We start from the raw sequence: 15933 nt of genomic DNA on the forward strand, positions 1-15933 counted from the left end.
TATTGCTGGCCTGTAAAGAAGTCAGAAATGGTCTCTCTAGGTAGCATTTGGTGAGTCAGGAAGACCACACTTACTGACAGGCACAGTGAGGTGAGGCCCCTTAGCCATCCCATGGGACTAAAGGATGATTCTTGGGCTTCTATTAATACTTTTGTGTAAGGGACTCAGAGATCTTCAGAGATGCTTTTTATAATTAACTAGAACTACTCATTTGACTGAGAATGTTAAATTTTAAAAATTTAATTAGCTGCATTTGTAGAGGTGGAGGGAATATGACTTGTCTAGAATGACAGCCGAGGTAGCAGAAATAGGAATAAGTCAGAGGTGTTGGGAATGCCGTATCACCGCCCTGTGTCAGCCTCTGCCGCCTCCCCAGTCCCAAGACGCAGAGGAGGAAGCAGACCCAGCAGCCGCAGAGCCTCTTCACCCAGCAAGCTTGCCCTAGTCCTGGCTGCCCCACTTGCTCGCTCCCTGGACTTGCAGCCGCCCCTTACTCCCTGGATGCCTCGCTGGGAGGGGAGCGCCACCACCTAGTTCATGGCCCTGTGGTGAAGGATGAAGTAGACTGTGTGTCTGAACTGCACGGCTCAGGGAATAAGCACTAGCACAGGGAGTCACCATTGATCAGAAGTGCTGGGACTGAGTCCCAAACCTGGCTGTGAAGTTCCCGGGGGCAAGAAAGAGCAGGGTTGTGTGGGAAGTTACTGAGCATACATCAGCCCAGAAAAACAGCTCTGCCCACCTTTTCCTGGGGCGCACGGAGCATGTGGATAAACGGGGAGAAAGCACTGCCAGACAAGCCCCAGGGCAGCGGCGGTGGCATTTGGCCATGGGGGCAGTGGGTGGGTGTCTCAGATTCGGCCGTTAATGCTGTTTCTTCCACAGGCTTTTGCTAGAGGAGCCTAACATCAGTTTAAGGCCTATTCTCTTTGCAGATTAGGGACAAGATAAGAAGTCAGTGGGGAACCAGTTAAGCTGTGGGGAAGCACAAGGTCTATTAGAAGGCTTCCCTTCCCACAGAGGGACCCTGCAGATGACTGTAGGCAAAGCCAGCCTCTTCCTTTAGGAAGCAACTTGGAACTTGCTCCAGAGTTTGAATCAATTCCTCTCCATATTACAGAGCATGAAAGGAACACCCTTGATTTGAAAGTGTTGTGAGGCAGGTGTTTGAGGCAGGTGTTCACCACGGCCACGGGAAGACCACAGAAACGTTTCCAGGAAATGTCTACTTTTAAGCAGTTTCTCCTCAAAGGCTGAGTTTGCTATACAATAATTGGGATTTGGGATTATGGATACTGATCACTTAAATATTGGAGGATGACTAATTAAATACAGTGACTTTTGTTCTGATTTTTAGTGCTTTCTCCTGATAATAGATGAAGGGGCCATTTGTCTGTTACGCTTCATAATGGAGGCGTCTGTTACATGTCTGCGGGAAGACATTCTTCTCCTAGTATATCCACGGAGGCAGAGATGCAGTTCCTTTAGAAAGTGATATCATTGGCTGGGTGCAGTGGCGCATGCCTATAATCCCAGCACTTTGGGAGGCCCTGGGCTGGTGGATCGCTTGAACTCAGGAGTTGGAGACCATCCTGGGCAAAACGACAAACCTCATCTCTACCAAAAATACAAATAAAATTAGCTGGGTGTGGTGGCACACCCTGTGGTCCCAGCTACTCTGGAGGCTGAGGTGGGAGGATCGCTTGAGCCCAGGAGGTGGAGGTTGCAGTGAGCCAAGATTGTGTCGCTTGCGCTCCGGCATGGGTGACAGAGTGAGACCCCACCTCAAAAATGAAACAAAACAAAAAAAGAAAGTGATATAATTAATAAATTTTTTTAACTGTTAAGAGAGGAGGCACTAAAATGCTTCCTTTTTCCTATACAACTTTAAATTCTGTTTTGAATAGAGAATCTTATCTCAACGTGATAAAGATTGTACTTAAAATCAGTCGCCAGCATCGTTCTGAACAATGAAACATTTATGTCTCATGAAAATCAAGTGCAAAGATCTCCACTGTCATCATTTTGTTATTATTAGCGTTGTTTTAGAAGTTCTGGTCAATACACTAAGATCTAAAACCGAAACAAGAGGAATGATCTATTGGAAAGAATGAGACAGACTTATTATTCTTAGATAGTATAGTTGTATACTTTCAAAGCCTGAAAAGAATCACCAAAAAGCAATTACATTTAACTAAGAATTTAGTAAAGGAACTAACCGTTTTTCTTATATATCAGCAATTATAAATAAGAAACTGTTATGGGGAAATACATATATTTCCCTGAAACACCCATGAAATATCTGGAAATCTTAAAATTAAAAATTAAAAATATTTTTATTGGTGATAATTTTATACATTCATATAATCAAATCAGAGTAATTGAGATACCTATCACCTTAAATATTTATCTTTTTTTTCTTTCTATTTTTTTTTTTTTTGAGATGGAGTCTTGCTCTATTGCCCAGGCTGGAGTGCAGTGGTACAGTCTCGGCTCACTGCAAACTCTGCCTCCCGGGTTCAAGTGATCCTTCTGTCTCAGCCTCCCGAGTAGCTAGGATTACAGGTGCACACCACCATGCCTGGATAATTTTTATATTTTTAGTAGAGACGAGGTTTCACCATGTTGGCCAGGCTGGTCTTGAACTCCTGACGTCAGGTGATCTGCCCGCCTCAGCCTCCCAAAGTGCTGGGATTACAGGGGTGAGCCACCGTGCCCAGCCTATCTTTTCTTTATGCTAGGAACATTCGAATTATTTTCTTTAGGTATTTAAAAAATGATTTATTCATTTATTTATTTTTAGAGATAGGGTCTTGCTGTGTTGCCCAGGCTGGAGTGCAGTGGCTGTTGGCAGGCACAGTCATTTCACACTGTACCCTCAAACTCCTGGGCTCAAGTGATGCTCCTGCCTCAGCCCCCTGAGTAGCTAGGACCACAGGTGTGTACCACCACACACTTCTAGCTGCTTGAAATATACTGTCAATTAAATTAATGTTAACTGTCATCACTCTACTGATCTATGGAACACCAGGTCTTAGGAATAATCCCAATAAGAAATGCGCAGGATTTATTCATGAAGAAAACTATAAAAATGTTACTGAGAACAGTTAAAGGAACATTTGAATAAATGGAGAACCATATTATGTTCTGTATAGAAAAATAGAATATTATGAGGATGTTACTTCTTAACGTTAAGTTCAAATTAAACTTCATTGCAATTTTAGTTCAGTGCAATTTTAATAAAAATCCCAATGGGATTAAAAGATTGAAGAACTGATGAATTTGAAAAAAAAAAGTTAATATAAATAGCTAAGTAAAATTAAAATTTGAGGGTGAAAAATGACCCTTCCAAGTATTATGAAATATAAAGATAAATTAGTTAAATTAATGTAGTACTAGTAGAAGTATTGCTTGATAGGTTAATGGGATGAATTTGATTACCCAGAAATAGAATTTTATCTCTGTGAGAATTAATATATATATCTGTGCACACCTGTGAGTGTGGGGCAGATTATTTAACAGGGATTGACACAACTGGCTAGTTTTATGAGAAAAAATTAATCCTTATCTTGTATCGTATACCAGAATAACATCCAGACGGCTTAAAGGGTCAATGTAAAACAGAAACACTGTACCAAAATACATGTCTTCCCTCATTCAGCAGATAGTGAGCATCTGGTCAGGGCCAGGGTTTTGCTCAAATGAGTGGACTTGAGTCTCTGGCCCACTGAGGAGCATCCATGGGCTGGAGCTCTGCCAGGAGGAAAGGACAGGTGCGATCGCAGTGTTCCCCAGCTGGCTCCACCCCAATGGGGAGTGTGGAAGGTGTGATGAGGGGTATCCAGAGAAGGCCTCCCCAAGAAATTCATCTTTAAACTGAGATCTGAGGAGAGAGTCAGAGCCGGCCTGGTGACCCGGGGGAGTCCTTGCTGGAACTCCCAGCAAGGGAACTGTGGGTTTGAGGGCCGAGAGGTCAGTGTGGCCATGCCACGGTGTAAGTACGAGGAATGAGTAGTGAGTAGATGGTCCACGGAGAGTGAACAACACAGGCAGTGCATGCACGCTAGGAGAGCCAGGCAGCATCACTGATGTGAACGAATGTAAACTAAATCAATACCACAGCTTTTCTCATTAAATGATTGATGATTTTAAATAACAAGAATTTTACATCTGGTTTAATATCTGGTGGGAGTGTAAATGTGTGTAATTTTTTTTGCAAAGGAATTTGGCAGAATGTATTGAGTGCATTAAAATGTTTATACCTTTTGATCAAATAATTCCATTTCTGGAGATTTATCATAAGGAAGCCTGAGAATAGCCCTTCCTGCCACGTCCCTCTCACCATCTGCCCCCTTTGCTGTGAAGCCCTGTCTTCAAAGAAGGGCGTTACTCCCGCACTAGGGCTGGGGTAGCCAGCTGACGGGCGGAGGACTGGCTGGAGGGCAGGTGGTTAGGGAAGGGGCTCAATGTTGTGGGGGACATTTTAAAAGCTGGAAAAACACATAAACAAGTTCCATATTGAAATATATATATTTTTTCCTGTTGTGTTTTCAGATGAAGACAGTCAGTGTTGCCTTAGTTTTGTGCCTGAATGTTGGTGTGGACCCTCCCGATGTGGTGAAGACCACGCCCTGTGCGCGCTTGGAATGCTGGATCGGTGAGTACCTCCCTCATCCACTGCCACAAAGGCCGTCTGGCCGGCTCTGGCCCGGGCAGGGCTCGCCAAGCCTGTGGTCTGGTCCAGGGGCCCGTCTCCGGCTGTGCAAATCTGAGGATTTTTTTTCTTTTTGGAGTCACATCACCTTTAAGTAATTTCAGATGCATTCACCTGTGATTTGTAGTGGAGAAAGTGTTTCAAGAAAAATTAATAAAATAATGATTATAAAAAATAAAATAATGATTATAAAAAAATAAAAAGATTATAAAAATATAATTATAAAAATATAATTTTCTACTTTATTTTTATTTATTATTGATTTATTTTTTTGAGACAGAGTCTTCCTCTGTCACCAGGCTGGAGTGCAGTGGCATGATCTTGGCTCACTGTAACCTCCGCCTCCTGGGTTCAAGCCATTCTCCTGGCTCAGCCTCCTGAATAGCTGGGACTACAGGCGCCCACCACCACACCCAGCTAATTGTTGTATTTTTCGTAGCGATGAGGTTTCACCATATTGGCCAGGATGGTCTCAATCTCCTGACCTCGTGATCTGCCCGCCTCGGCCTCCCAAAGTGCTGGGATTGCAGGTGTGAGCCACCTCGCCTGGCCAAGGGTATGTTTAATTCTTTAAGGAACTGCTGAACTGTCGGTTTTTTAAAGATCTTTAAAAATAATGAATAGATGTCTTTTATATTTGCCTTCATATTTATTGTTTTGAGGACCGTTCATTTCTTTCCGCAGTTCCAGGTTTCTATCTGGTGTCATAATGATTCTGCCGCAACAGCTTACTCTAACATATCTTGCAGTGCTGGTCTGTAGGCATTAAATTTTCCTAGATTTCTGTTTGGAAGATTCTTCATTTTGTCTTTGTGGTTGAAAGGTATTTTTTCTGGGTATATAATTTTCTGTTGACTCTTTTAGCACTGTCTTTTAAAACAGTCACCTGTTGTGTTCTGGCTAGCAGTTTCTGAGAAGTCTGCTGTAATTCTTTGTTTCTCTGTATATTTTGTTTCATTTTTCTCTGGCAACCTTCAAGATGTTCCCTTTGTATTCTCAGTAGCTTTACCTATAACCTATTAGTTTTTTGTTTGTTTTGGAATTTATTCTCCCCACCCTTTTTTTTCTTTTAGAGATGGGTGTCTCTCAATGTTGTCCAGGCTGGGCTATACTTGAACATCTGGGCTCTAGTGATCCTCTTGCATCAGCCTCCTGAGTAGCTGGGACTATGTGTGCACAGTACTGCACCTGTGAAATTTATTCTTTTTGGGTTTCTGTGAGCTTCTTGGATGTGTAGTTTGATGTCTTCATTTTTGAAAAGTTCCCATTATCTTTTCAAATATTTATTTTTTGTTTTCTCTCTCTTCTGGGACTCAGCTCTCTATGTATTGTGCTGTTAGACATTGTACCACAGGTCTTCCGTGTGTCTCTCTCTTCTGGGACTCAGCTCTCTATATATTGTGTTGTTGGACATTGTACCGCAGCTCTTCCGTGTGTCTCTCTCTTCTGGGACTCAGCTGTCTATGTATTGTGCTGTTGAACATTGTACCGCAGCTCTTCCGTGTGTCTCTCTCTTCTGGGACTCAGCTGTCTATGTATTGTGCTGTTGGACATTGTACCGCAGCTCTTCCATGTGTCTCTCTCTTCTGGGACTCAGCTGTCTATGTATTGTGCTGTTGGACATTGTACCGCAGCTCTTCCGTGTGTCTCTGTCTTCTTGGACTCAGCTCTTTATGTATTGTGTTGTTGGACACTGTACCGCAGCTCTTCCGTGTGTCTCTCTCTTCTGGGACTCAGCTCTCTATGTATTGCGCTGTTGGACATTGTACCGCAGCTCTTCTGTGTGTCTCTCTCTTCTGGGACTCAGCTCTCTATGCATTGTGCTGTTGGACATTGTACCGCAGCTCTTCCGTGTGTCTCTCTCTTCTGGGACTCAGCTGTCTATGTATTGTGCTGTTGGACATTGTACCACAGCTCTTCCGTGTGTCTCTCTCTTCTGGGACTCAGCTCTCTATGTATTGCGCTGTTGGACATTGTACCGCAGCTCTTCTGTGTGTCTCTCTCTTCTGGGACTCAGCTCTCTATGCATGGTGTTGTTGGACATTGTACCGCAGCTCTTCCGTGTGTCTCTCTCTTCTGGGACTCAGCTGTCTATGTATTGTGCTGTTGGACCTTGTACCACAGCTCTTCCGTGTGTCTCTCTCTTCTGGGACTCAGCTCTCTATGTATTGCGCTGTTGGACATTGTACTGCAGCTCCTCCATTTGTTCTCTCCCATGTCGCAATGAGCTTTTGTTAGTCTGCTGATAAACCAGCCAAGGAAATTCTTTTGCTCTGATATTGGGTTTTTTATTTCTAGCATTTCCATTGACTATTTTAGTTTCCATCTCTAGGGGAAATGCATATTGCCCGCCTTTCCTTCTAGAGCCTCTGCTGTGTTCATCATAGTTACCTTAGAGTCCTTGATCTATAGTTCAGAAATCAGAGTCAGCCCTGAGTCTGAGTCTCCTAATTCCTTTATCATCTCTTGACTGTAATTTGCTTTTCCTTGCTTTTTTTGTGCTTTATAAATTTTAATTGCATGCTGGACATTGTGTGTAGAACAATAATAGCGAATGAGTATAGTTTAGTAAGTAGTTAACTGGGGTTGGAATTTGTTGTTGTAATGCTTATACCTACTGCAACAGCACTCTTAGTTCTTAGAGTGATTAGTTGGTGCTTGTATCAGTCAAGGTTCTCCAGAGAAACAGGGGCAGTAGATGTGTGCCTGCATGTGTGTGTAAGTATAAGTATGTATGTATGTATGCATGTATGTCTTGTGATCTTGAGGCAGAAATTTCTTCTTTCTCAGGAATACCTCAGTTTGGCTGTTAAGGCCTTCAGCTAATTGGATGAGGCCCCCATATTACCAAAGAAAATCTCCTTTACTTTAAGTTAGCTGACTGTGGATGTCACCACGTGTATAGAGTACTTTCACTGTGGCACCTGGGTTCGTGTTTGATTGAATTGCTGAGTGCCATGGCCTGGCCCAGTGGACACATAAAGCTGACCAGCAGAGTCCTCGTGCGTTAGGGTGGGTACAGGAATGCCAGGGGGTTTTCCCAGGGCTCCTGCTCCACCCCTAGCCTGAGCTGTGCCTGCCCACGTGCCTCACCGAGTGGTCCCTGGCTTTGCCTGTCTCCTGGCACAGGATTTCCATTGCTAGTTACTCAGCGCCAGGCTGTGGAGTGGTGGGAGTTCTCTTTGGTCCTGGTCTGTCTTTAGTCTTAGGCAGGCCCTGGGCGTCTGGGCCTTGGGCGTAGTGCGGTTGCAGTGTTTTCACCTGTCCCCCAGTGATGGCAAACGTCTGCCTCGATTCAGTGTAGAATTCTGTGCCCAGGGCGTGTTCTGCTCCTATCCCAGGAGTAGCCTGTTTTGCACCTTCCCTCACCCCATCCTCCATGCTCTTCACCTGGGTCTTGGAACAGTGTGTTCTATGCCCATGGTGAGCAAGGTAGGTTTTGTCTGTACCTCCTCCCACTCCCCAGGTACAGGAATGTGTGCCTGTTCTTGTGGACTGAGGGTCTCCTGCTTTGCTTCCTAGGGGAGGAGGTCTCTGGGGGCAGGTGGACTTCAAGCCTCTCCACACTCTGTGCTGCCTCCAGCGGGTGCTTCTCATGAAGTGGGGGTGCAGTGGGGGTGCATGCAGGGGAGTGTGAGTGCCCCTTGTGCCTGGAACCCCTGTGTTTCCACACGGATATGCGAGCCCACAGTGGGGCCTCGAGGACGCGTTACCATCTTAGCTGGTTTCTTGTGCAGACCTGCGCTCTTCAAAGATGGGCTGGGCATGTGCCCGGGCTCTCTCGGAGAGGACGGGCCTGTGGGATTCGGTTTATTTGTCTGCCCTGAGGTCTCAGCTCCCTTACGAGCTCAAGAAAAGTGATGATGTCGGTGATTATTCAGCTTTCTTATGTTGATAGGATTGGAGCATCTCTTTCCCCCCAAGCTTTCTACATCTTAAGCAAAAGCAGAAGTTCCCTTTATTACTTTAACAAAAATTACAAATTATTCTCAGCCTGGGCAGCATAGTAAGAGACCGTGCCTCTACAAAAAATCAGAAAATTAGGGGGGCAGGGTGGCCGATTTTGAGATGACAGGCATGCCTGTAGTCCCAGCTACTCTGGAGGCTTCAGCAGGAGGATTGCTTGAGCTTGGGAGGTCGAGGCTGCAATGAGCCATGATTGTGCCAGTGCACTCCAGCCTGGGCAACAGAGTGAGACCCTGTCTCAAAAAAACCCAAATTCTTCTCATCTAAATCTCATCTAATCTGAATTGGAAATAAATGTTGTTTTTCCTGCATTATTTGGCTGTCTCACTATGTGAGGGTGTTTTAGGATGACAGTTCCCTCACCCCTTCCAGGCTGCTTGTCCCCCACACCCCATGATGGAGCAGCTGTGTTTTGTGGCTGATTTTTCTCAGATGCTCTCTTGGCTCACTGCTGGCTCCCAGTGACTGTGCTGGTTGAAATTCACTTCTTATTAGCCACCGTGGACTCTTTCCACTTCATCCGTCCCTCGTCACAGCTGAATGTAATCAGTTGTTTTCTCTTCCTCTACAGCGATGCTTATGTTAGGCTTTTAGAACAAGCCTTCCTCATGCGGATCCCTATGTGTGCTCCGGGGACGGGATGCACAGGCCCTTCGGGGTTGTGTGGGTGGTGTCATCTGAGGATCCAGTTGCTCTTCCCCGCCTGAGGAGCCTGAGCTTTTAGCAGAGCTCACTGCCCTCTCCCACACAGTCTCTTTGATCAGTATTTACACAATGTTAATGAGAATGGAAAAAACTCCATGCTGCTTTCTTTGTGTGAAAGATCCAGCAAATGAGATTTCTAAAAATTGAGTTTTAAAAGTTTTCCTGCAGTTTAGGAATATCGTCTGCTTTCTAATAATTTCAAGTGAGTTTTGAGTTTAGGAGGGCATGTGCTTTTTCTAAGTTGGAAAAATTTTATTTGGCCTTTATTAAAAAATGGGTAGGTGCCTGGTCCTGGTGATGGTGGTTTTAACAATATGGCATAAGAGAAAAAGAAGCCTAGTGATTTGAATCAGCACATTTGCAGCCCGCGTTTTACTTTTTAGTTTATTTACTTTAAAATTTTTATTTTTGTGAGATAGGACCTTACTCTGTTGCCCAGGCTGGAGTGCAGTGGCGTGATCATAGCTCACTACAGCCTCAAACTCCTGGGCTCAAGTCATCCTCCTCCCTCAGCTTCCTGAGTATCTGGGACTGTAGACGTGCATCCCCCACGCTTTTAGAATTTTTTGTGGAGACAAGGTCTCACTTTGTTGCTCAGGCTGATCTCGAACTCCTGGGCTCAAGTGATTCTCCCACCTTGGCCTCTTAAAAGTATTGAAATTACTGGCATGAGCTACCACGCTAGGCCCATTTTTTATTTTGAAAAAAAGTTCCAAAAGTTGCAAGTATAGTACTAAGCTGTTTCCTTTCTGATTCATTGAGAGAAGGCAGCTGACATGGTGCTTCAGCACCTCTGAATTCCTTAGTGTGTAATTCCTGCCAACCGAGAGTTTCTCTTTCCAGATGACAATGCAGTCACCAAAATCAAGGAGCATTCGCGTGGACGTGTGACTGCCACGTAAGCCTCAACTGCATGCAGGTTTGCCAGTGTCCCAGGAATGTCCTTTGTAGCACCAGGATCCTGCTCAGCCATGCGCCATCCTAATTTCCTCTCATTCTGTCTGAAGCAGTTCCACAGGCATTCCGTGACCCCCTGACCCTGGCACTGGAAGGTGGCAGCCTCTTTTTTTGTAGAATGTCTCCAGTGTCTCCTAATGATTCAATTTAGGTCATGCTTCGCTGGCAGGAGCATCACGCAGAGCTGCCTGCTTCATGCGGGCTGCACCAGGTGGTGCGGGGCTGTGATTTATCCATTACTGGTCATGCAGATCTTCTCACCTGATTAAGCTGGCGCCTGCTGGACCTCATGTGAAATTCCCCTTTGTAGTTGATAGGTATTTTCGGGAAGACGTGCTTTGAGATTGTGCAAAGATTCCTTTCCTCGTGACTTTCAGTTTCTTCATTTTGAATTCATGGCCTCCATTTTCATTCAGTGGATTTAGAATCCAGTGTTATCCTTTGGTGCCGAGCTTGTCTCCCTCTGGTTGTTGGGAACCCATTGGGCCGGCTTCTTTGGCTTCTGTCTTGCTTGCATCATTCGTGGAGCATGTGCTTACTTGTCTCATCTAGTCTTTTTCCCAGCCTCATTCCTCTTAGTGGAATGTGGTGGTAGAAACTGAGATCTGGGTGCCAGGTGTTCTCTTTGAACTGGTGTGCTATTGCTTCCGGGACCTCTCTCACTGGACAGAGCAAGGAAATGCATGTGTGTGCATACTATATATGTGTGCATACTGTGTGGGCATACTGTGTGTGCATACTGTGTGTGTGCGTATTTGTGTGTGTGCATACTGTGTGTGTGCATACTGTGTGCATGTGCATACTGTGTGTGTGTGTGCGTACCGTGTGCGTGTGCACACTGTGTGTGCATACTGTGTGCGTGTGCATACTGTGTGTGCATACTGTGTGCGTGTGCATACTTTGTGTGTGCATATTGTGTGCGTGTGCATACTGTGTATAAGCATACTGTGTGCATACTGTGTGTGCATACCGTGTGCGTGTGCATACCGTGTGCATGTGCATACCGTGTGTGTGCATACTGTGTGTGTGCATACTGTGTGCGTGCATACTGTGTGCGTGCATACTGTGTGCCTGTGCATACTGTGCATGTGCATACTGTGTGTGCATATTGTGTGCGTGTGCTTCTCTCTGTACACATTTGTCTCAGCGTTTCTGTACCTCTCTACATGTACATTTGTGCCTCCTATTCCATCTCATGGGGGTTTTCCATATTTGTAGCTCCATCTTCTGACAGTGACAACCTTGGTATCCTTTTTCCTTATTGTATTGGCTAATGTGGTGCCTCCTCCTGCGTGAACCCTCTTCTCTCTGCCATTGCTGCTCCTCTCAGACCCCGTTATCCTTTGCCATTTCACCCCCGATGTCTGCCTTTCTCACTGCCCTGGTCCAACACCCATACAGTCACCTTCCTGCAGCCACACTTCTCCTTCTTCCTCTGCATGGGCTCTGGGCCCAGTCAGACTTGACAGCTCATTCCAGGCCACTGTGGCTCCCATCATCCTGAGACAGATGCCAGCTTTGCCCAGACCCACCTTGTGGCTTTAGGATTATTGAAGAAGGGATTTTAGCATTTTCAACAAGTGCTTTAGGTTTCAGGCCTGGCCAGCCGAGGGAAGGATGATACACCAGTAACCAAGACTGGGAGCTGGGCCGGCGGGGCAGATGGTGGGATTCCATTTCGCACATGGTGAGGTGCTTGTAGGAACCTCCAAGTGGAGCCACCATCCAGTGGAAAGCAGATCTGGTGGGAGAAGGGGGCTCGTTATAGACTAGAGGACCCAGGGGAGGTCACCGCCTAGTACGAACTAGACCAGAGGGTGTGGGGCAGAGGCAAGGCCCTGAGGGTGCAGAGAGGGGTGCCGAAGAGGAGGACCAGGGTGGTTGTGGATGAGTGCATGGAGGAGCTTCTGGTCAGCATTGTCAAGCCTGAGAGGTGGGGTCCAGGCTGCTTGTAGTGACCTGAAGAGCGAAGGCAGATGAGGTGGTGAAGCTTGTGGAGCAGCTTGGCCAGGAAGGTGAGGAGTGGGGTACTAGTGATGGGGCTGGGCTCTGTGATGGGTTTGCTCTGCCTTCCTCAAGATGAGAATGACGGGGGCCATGGAAGAAGCCTTCCTTACAGGGATTGGTGCAATCAAATTACTTACAAACATGTTAGACCGTTTGGAAGGCAGACCTCAGGATTTTATATTTGGTCTTAGCATTTTGAGGTCTATTACTAGAAATCAAGATTTTTGTGTTAATCAAGACTCCAGCTTTATTCCTACCAGCTGTGCTACACCTTTAACTAGTGATGCCGTGTGCCTCATGGCAGGGAGGGGGATTAACTGAGTGGAGCTAGTGATGCCGTGTGCCTCATGGCAGGGAGGGGGATTAACTGAGTGGAGCTAGTGATGCCGTGTGCCTCATGGCAGGGAGGGGGATTAACTGAGTGGAGCTAGTGATCCCGTGTGCCTCATGGCAGGGAGGGGGATTAACTGAGTGGAGCTAGTGATGCCGTGTGCCTCATGGCAGGGAGGGGGATTAACTGAGTGGAGCTAGTGATGCCGTGTGCCTCATGGCAGGGAGGGGGATTAACTGAGTGGAGCTAGTGATCCCGTGTGCCTCATGGCAGGGAGGGGGATTAACTGAGTGGAGCTAGTGATGCCGTGTGCCTCATGGCAGGGAGGGGGATTAACTGAGTGGAGCTAGTGATCCCGTGTGCCTCATGGCAGGGAGGGGGATTAACTGAGTGGAGCTAGTGATCCCGTGTGCCTCATGGCAGGGAGGGGAATTAACTGAGTGGAGCTAGTGATCCCGTGTGCCTCATGGCAGGGAGGGGGATTAACTGAGTGGAGCTAGTGATCCCGTGTGCCTCATGGCAGGGAGGGGGATTAACTGAGTGGAGCTAGTGATGCCGTGTGCCTCATGGCAGGGAGGGGAATTAACTGAGTGGAGCTAGTGATCCCGTGTGCCTCATGGCAGGGAGGGGGATTAACTGAGTGGAGCTAGTGATGCCGTGTGCCTCATGGCAGGGAGGGGGATTAACTGAGTGGAGCTAGTGATGCCGTGTGCCTCATGGCAGGGAGGGGGATTAACTGAGTGGAGCTAGTGATGCCGTGTGCCTCATGGCAGGGAGGGGAATTAACTGAGTGGAGCTAGTGATCCCGTGTGCCTCATGGCAGGCAGGGGGAATTAACTGAGTGGAGCTAGTGATGCCGTGTGCCTCATGGCAGGGAGGGGGATTAACTGAGTGGAGCTAGTGATGCCGTGTGCCTCATGGCAGGCAGGGGGATTAACTGAGTGGAGCTAGTGATGCCGTGTGCCTCATGGCAGGGAGGGGGATTAACTGAGTGGAGCTAGTGATGCCGTGTGCCTCATGGCAGGCAGGGGGATTAACTGAGTGGAGCTAGTGATGCCGTGTGCCTCATGGCAGGGAGGGGGATTAACTGAGTGGAGCTAGTGATGCCGTGTGCCTCATGGCAGGGAGGGGGATTAACTGAGTGGAGCTAGTGATGCCGTGTGCCTCATGGCAGGGAGGGGGATTAACTGAGTGGAGCTAGTGATGCCGTGTGCCTCATGGCAGGGAGGGGGGATTAACTGAGTGGAGCTAGTGATGCCGTGTGCCTCATGGCAGGCAGGGGGAATTAACTGAGTGGAGCTAGTGATGCCGTGTGCCTCATGGCAGGCAGGGGGAATTAACTGAGTGGAGCTAGTGATGCCGTGTGCCTCATGGCAGGCAGGGGGAATTAACTGAGTGGAGCTAGTGATGCCGTGTGCCTCATGGCAGGCAGGGGGATTAACTGAGTGGAGCTAGTGATGCCGTGTGCCTCATGGCAGGCAGGGGGAATTAACTGAGTGGAGCTAGTGATGCCGTGTGCCTCATGGCAGGGAGGGGGAATTAACTGAGTGGAGCTAGTGATGCCGTGTGCCTCATGGCAGGGAGGGGGATTAACTGAGTGGAGCTAGTGATGCCGTGTGCCTCATGGCAGGGAGGGGAATTAACTGAGTGGAGCTAGTGATGCCGTGTGCCTCATGGCAGGCAGGGGGAATTAACTGAGTGGAGCTAGTGATGCCGTGTGCCTCATGGCAGGCAGGGGGAATTAACTGAGTGGAGCTAGTGATGCCGTGTGCCTCATGGCAGGCAGGGGGAATTAACTGAGTGGAGCTAGTGATGCCGTGTGCCTCATGGCAGGCAGGGGGAATTAACTGGGAGCAGAGACCCGGTTTGGTGCAGAGACTGGTCCTTACCTCCCCTGCCCCAACTCCAATCCCTACTTCTACCCCAACATCACAACACCTCAAATACCCCGACCCCTACGTCACGGTGCCTCAAACATCCCGACCCCTGCAACACTGTCTTAGTCTGTTGTTGCTGCTGTAACAGAATACCCGAGACTGGGTAATTTACAAACAACAGAAATGTATTTCACACAGTTCTGGAGGCTGAGGAGTCTTAAGATAAAGGCACTGGCAGGTCTGGTGTCTCTTGAGGGCCCTGTCCATCTTCCAAGATGGTGCTGTAACACTGTGTGCTGTCACGGTGAAAGGGACAGAAAGGCAGAAGTGTGCGTCTAGTTCCCTCCAGCCCTTTTATGAAACACGATTGCCTCCTGAAGGCTCCATCTCTTCATACTACCACATTGGGCTTCCGTTCCAACATGTACATTTTTGGAGACACATTCAGAACATAGCACTAGCCCCAGTATCCCCACTCCAGATCACCCACACCCCTCCCCAAACACGCCTCAGTACCCCCACTCCAGATCACCCACACCCCTCCCCAACACGTCCCAGTACCCCCACTCCAGATCACCCACACCCCCCAAACATGCCCCAGTACCCCCACTCTAGATCACCCACACCCCTCCCCAACACGCCCCCGTACCCCCACTCCAGATCACCCACACCCCTCCCCAACACACCCCAGTACCCCCACTCCAGATCACCCACACCCCTCCCCAACACACCCCAGTACCCCCACTCCAGATCACCCACACCCCTCCCCAACACACCCCAGTATCCCCACTCCAGATCACCCACACCCCCGCAACATGCCCCAGTACCCCCCACTCCAGATCACTCACACCCCCGCAACACGCCCCAGTACCCCCACTCTAGATCGCCCACACCCCCGCAACATGCCCCAGTACCCCCACTCTAGATCGCCCACATCCCTCCCCAACACGCCCCAGTGCTGCATGGGGAGCAGGGGCCAAGGTGCTGCATGAGCTGCTTCCTGAATCCGTGCCTCTTCCGCTGCTTTCTGTGGGGCTGACTACGAAAGAGGGCTGCAGTGAACACACCTCACTGAGTCCCACTGCCGGGCGTGCAGCCTTGCAGGACAGCCGCTCACTCAGGGTTGAAGGTCTCCAGCAGATTCTGGGAGTAGATGCACGGTGCTGCTTATTTCGTTTTACAAATTAGACATCCAATATGTCAGGTAGCAATGTATGTGAATCCCCTGTGCTTTATGTAGAACCCTGAGTATGGGGATCATTTTTGGGCAGGGTGGGGTGGAGCGGAAGGTGGTCTGTGCTGATCTCAGAAGGGTCTGAGAAGCTTGAAAAATAAGGGTAACTGTGTGTGCCTGAACCACGCAGGAAGACAGCACT

The 15933-nt window shown here is 48.0% G+C and overlaps 1 protein-coding gene across 5 annotated transcripts in view; it reads left to right on the plus strand.

Moving 5' to 3' along the window:
* RPTOR (regulatory associated protein of MTOR complex 1) overlaps positions 1 to 15933 on the plus strand; it is a 415958-nt gene that overhangs the window by 76066 nt on the left and 323959 nt on the right. For 4 of the 5 annotated variants that reach the window (XM_024235062.3, XM_024235063.3, XM_054535892.2 and 1 more), the window contains exon 2: positions 4555 to 4657. In XM_024235062.3, the coding sequence (XP_024090830.1) occupies positions 4555 to 4657 (103 nt within the window). Of the gene's footprint in view, positions 1 to 4554; positions 4658 to 15933 lie in introns of those variants that run through there. The other variant, XM_054535894.2, reaches the window with a different exon arrangement.

The sequence above is a fragment of the Pongo abelii genome, chromosome 19, assembly GCF_028885655.2.
Source record: "Pongo abelii isolate AG06213 chromosome 19, NHGRI_mPonAbe1-v2.0_pri, whole genome shotgun sequence".
Classification (NCBI taxonomy): Eukaryota; Metazoa; Chordata; class Mammalia; order Primates; family Hominidae; genus Pongo; species Pongo abelii.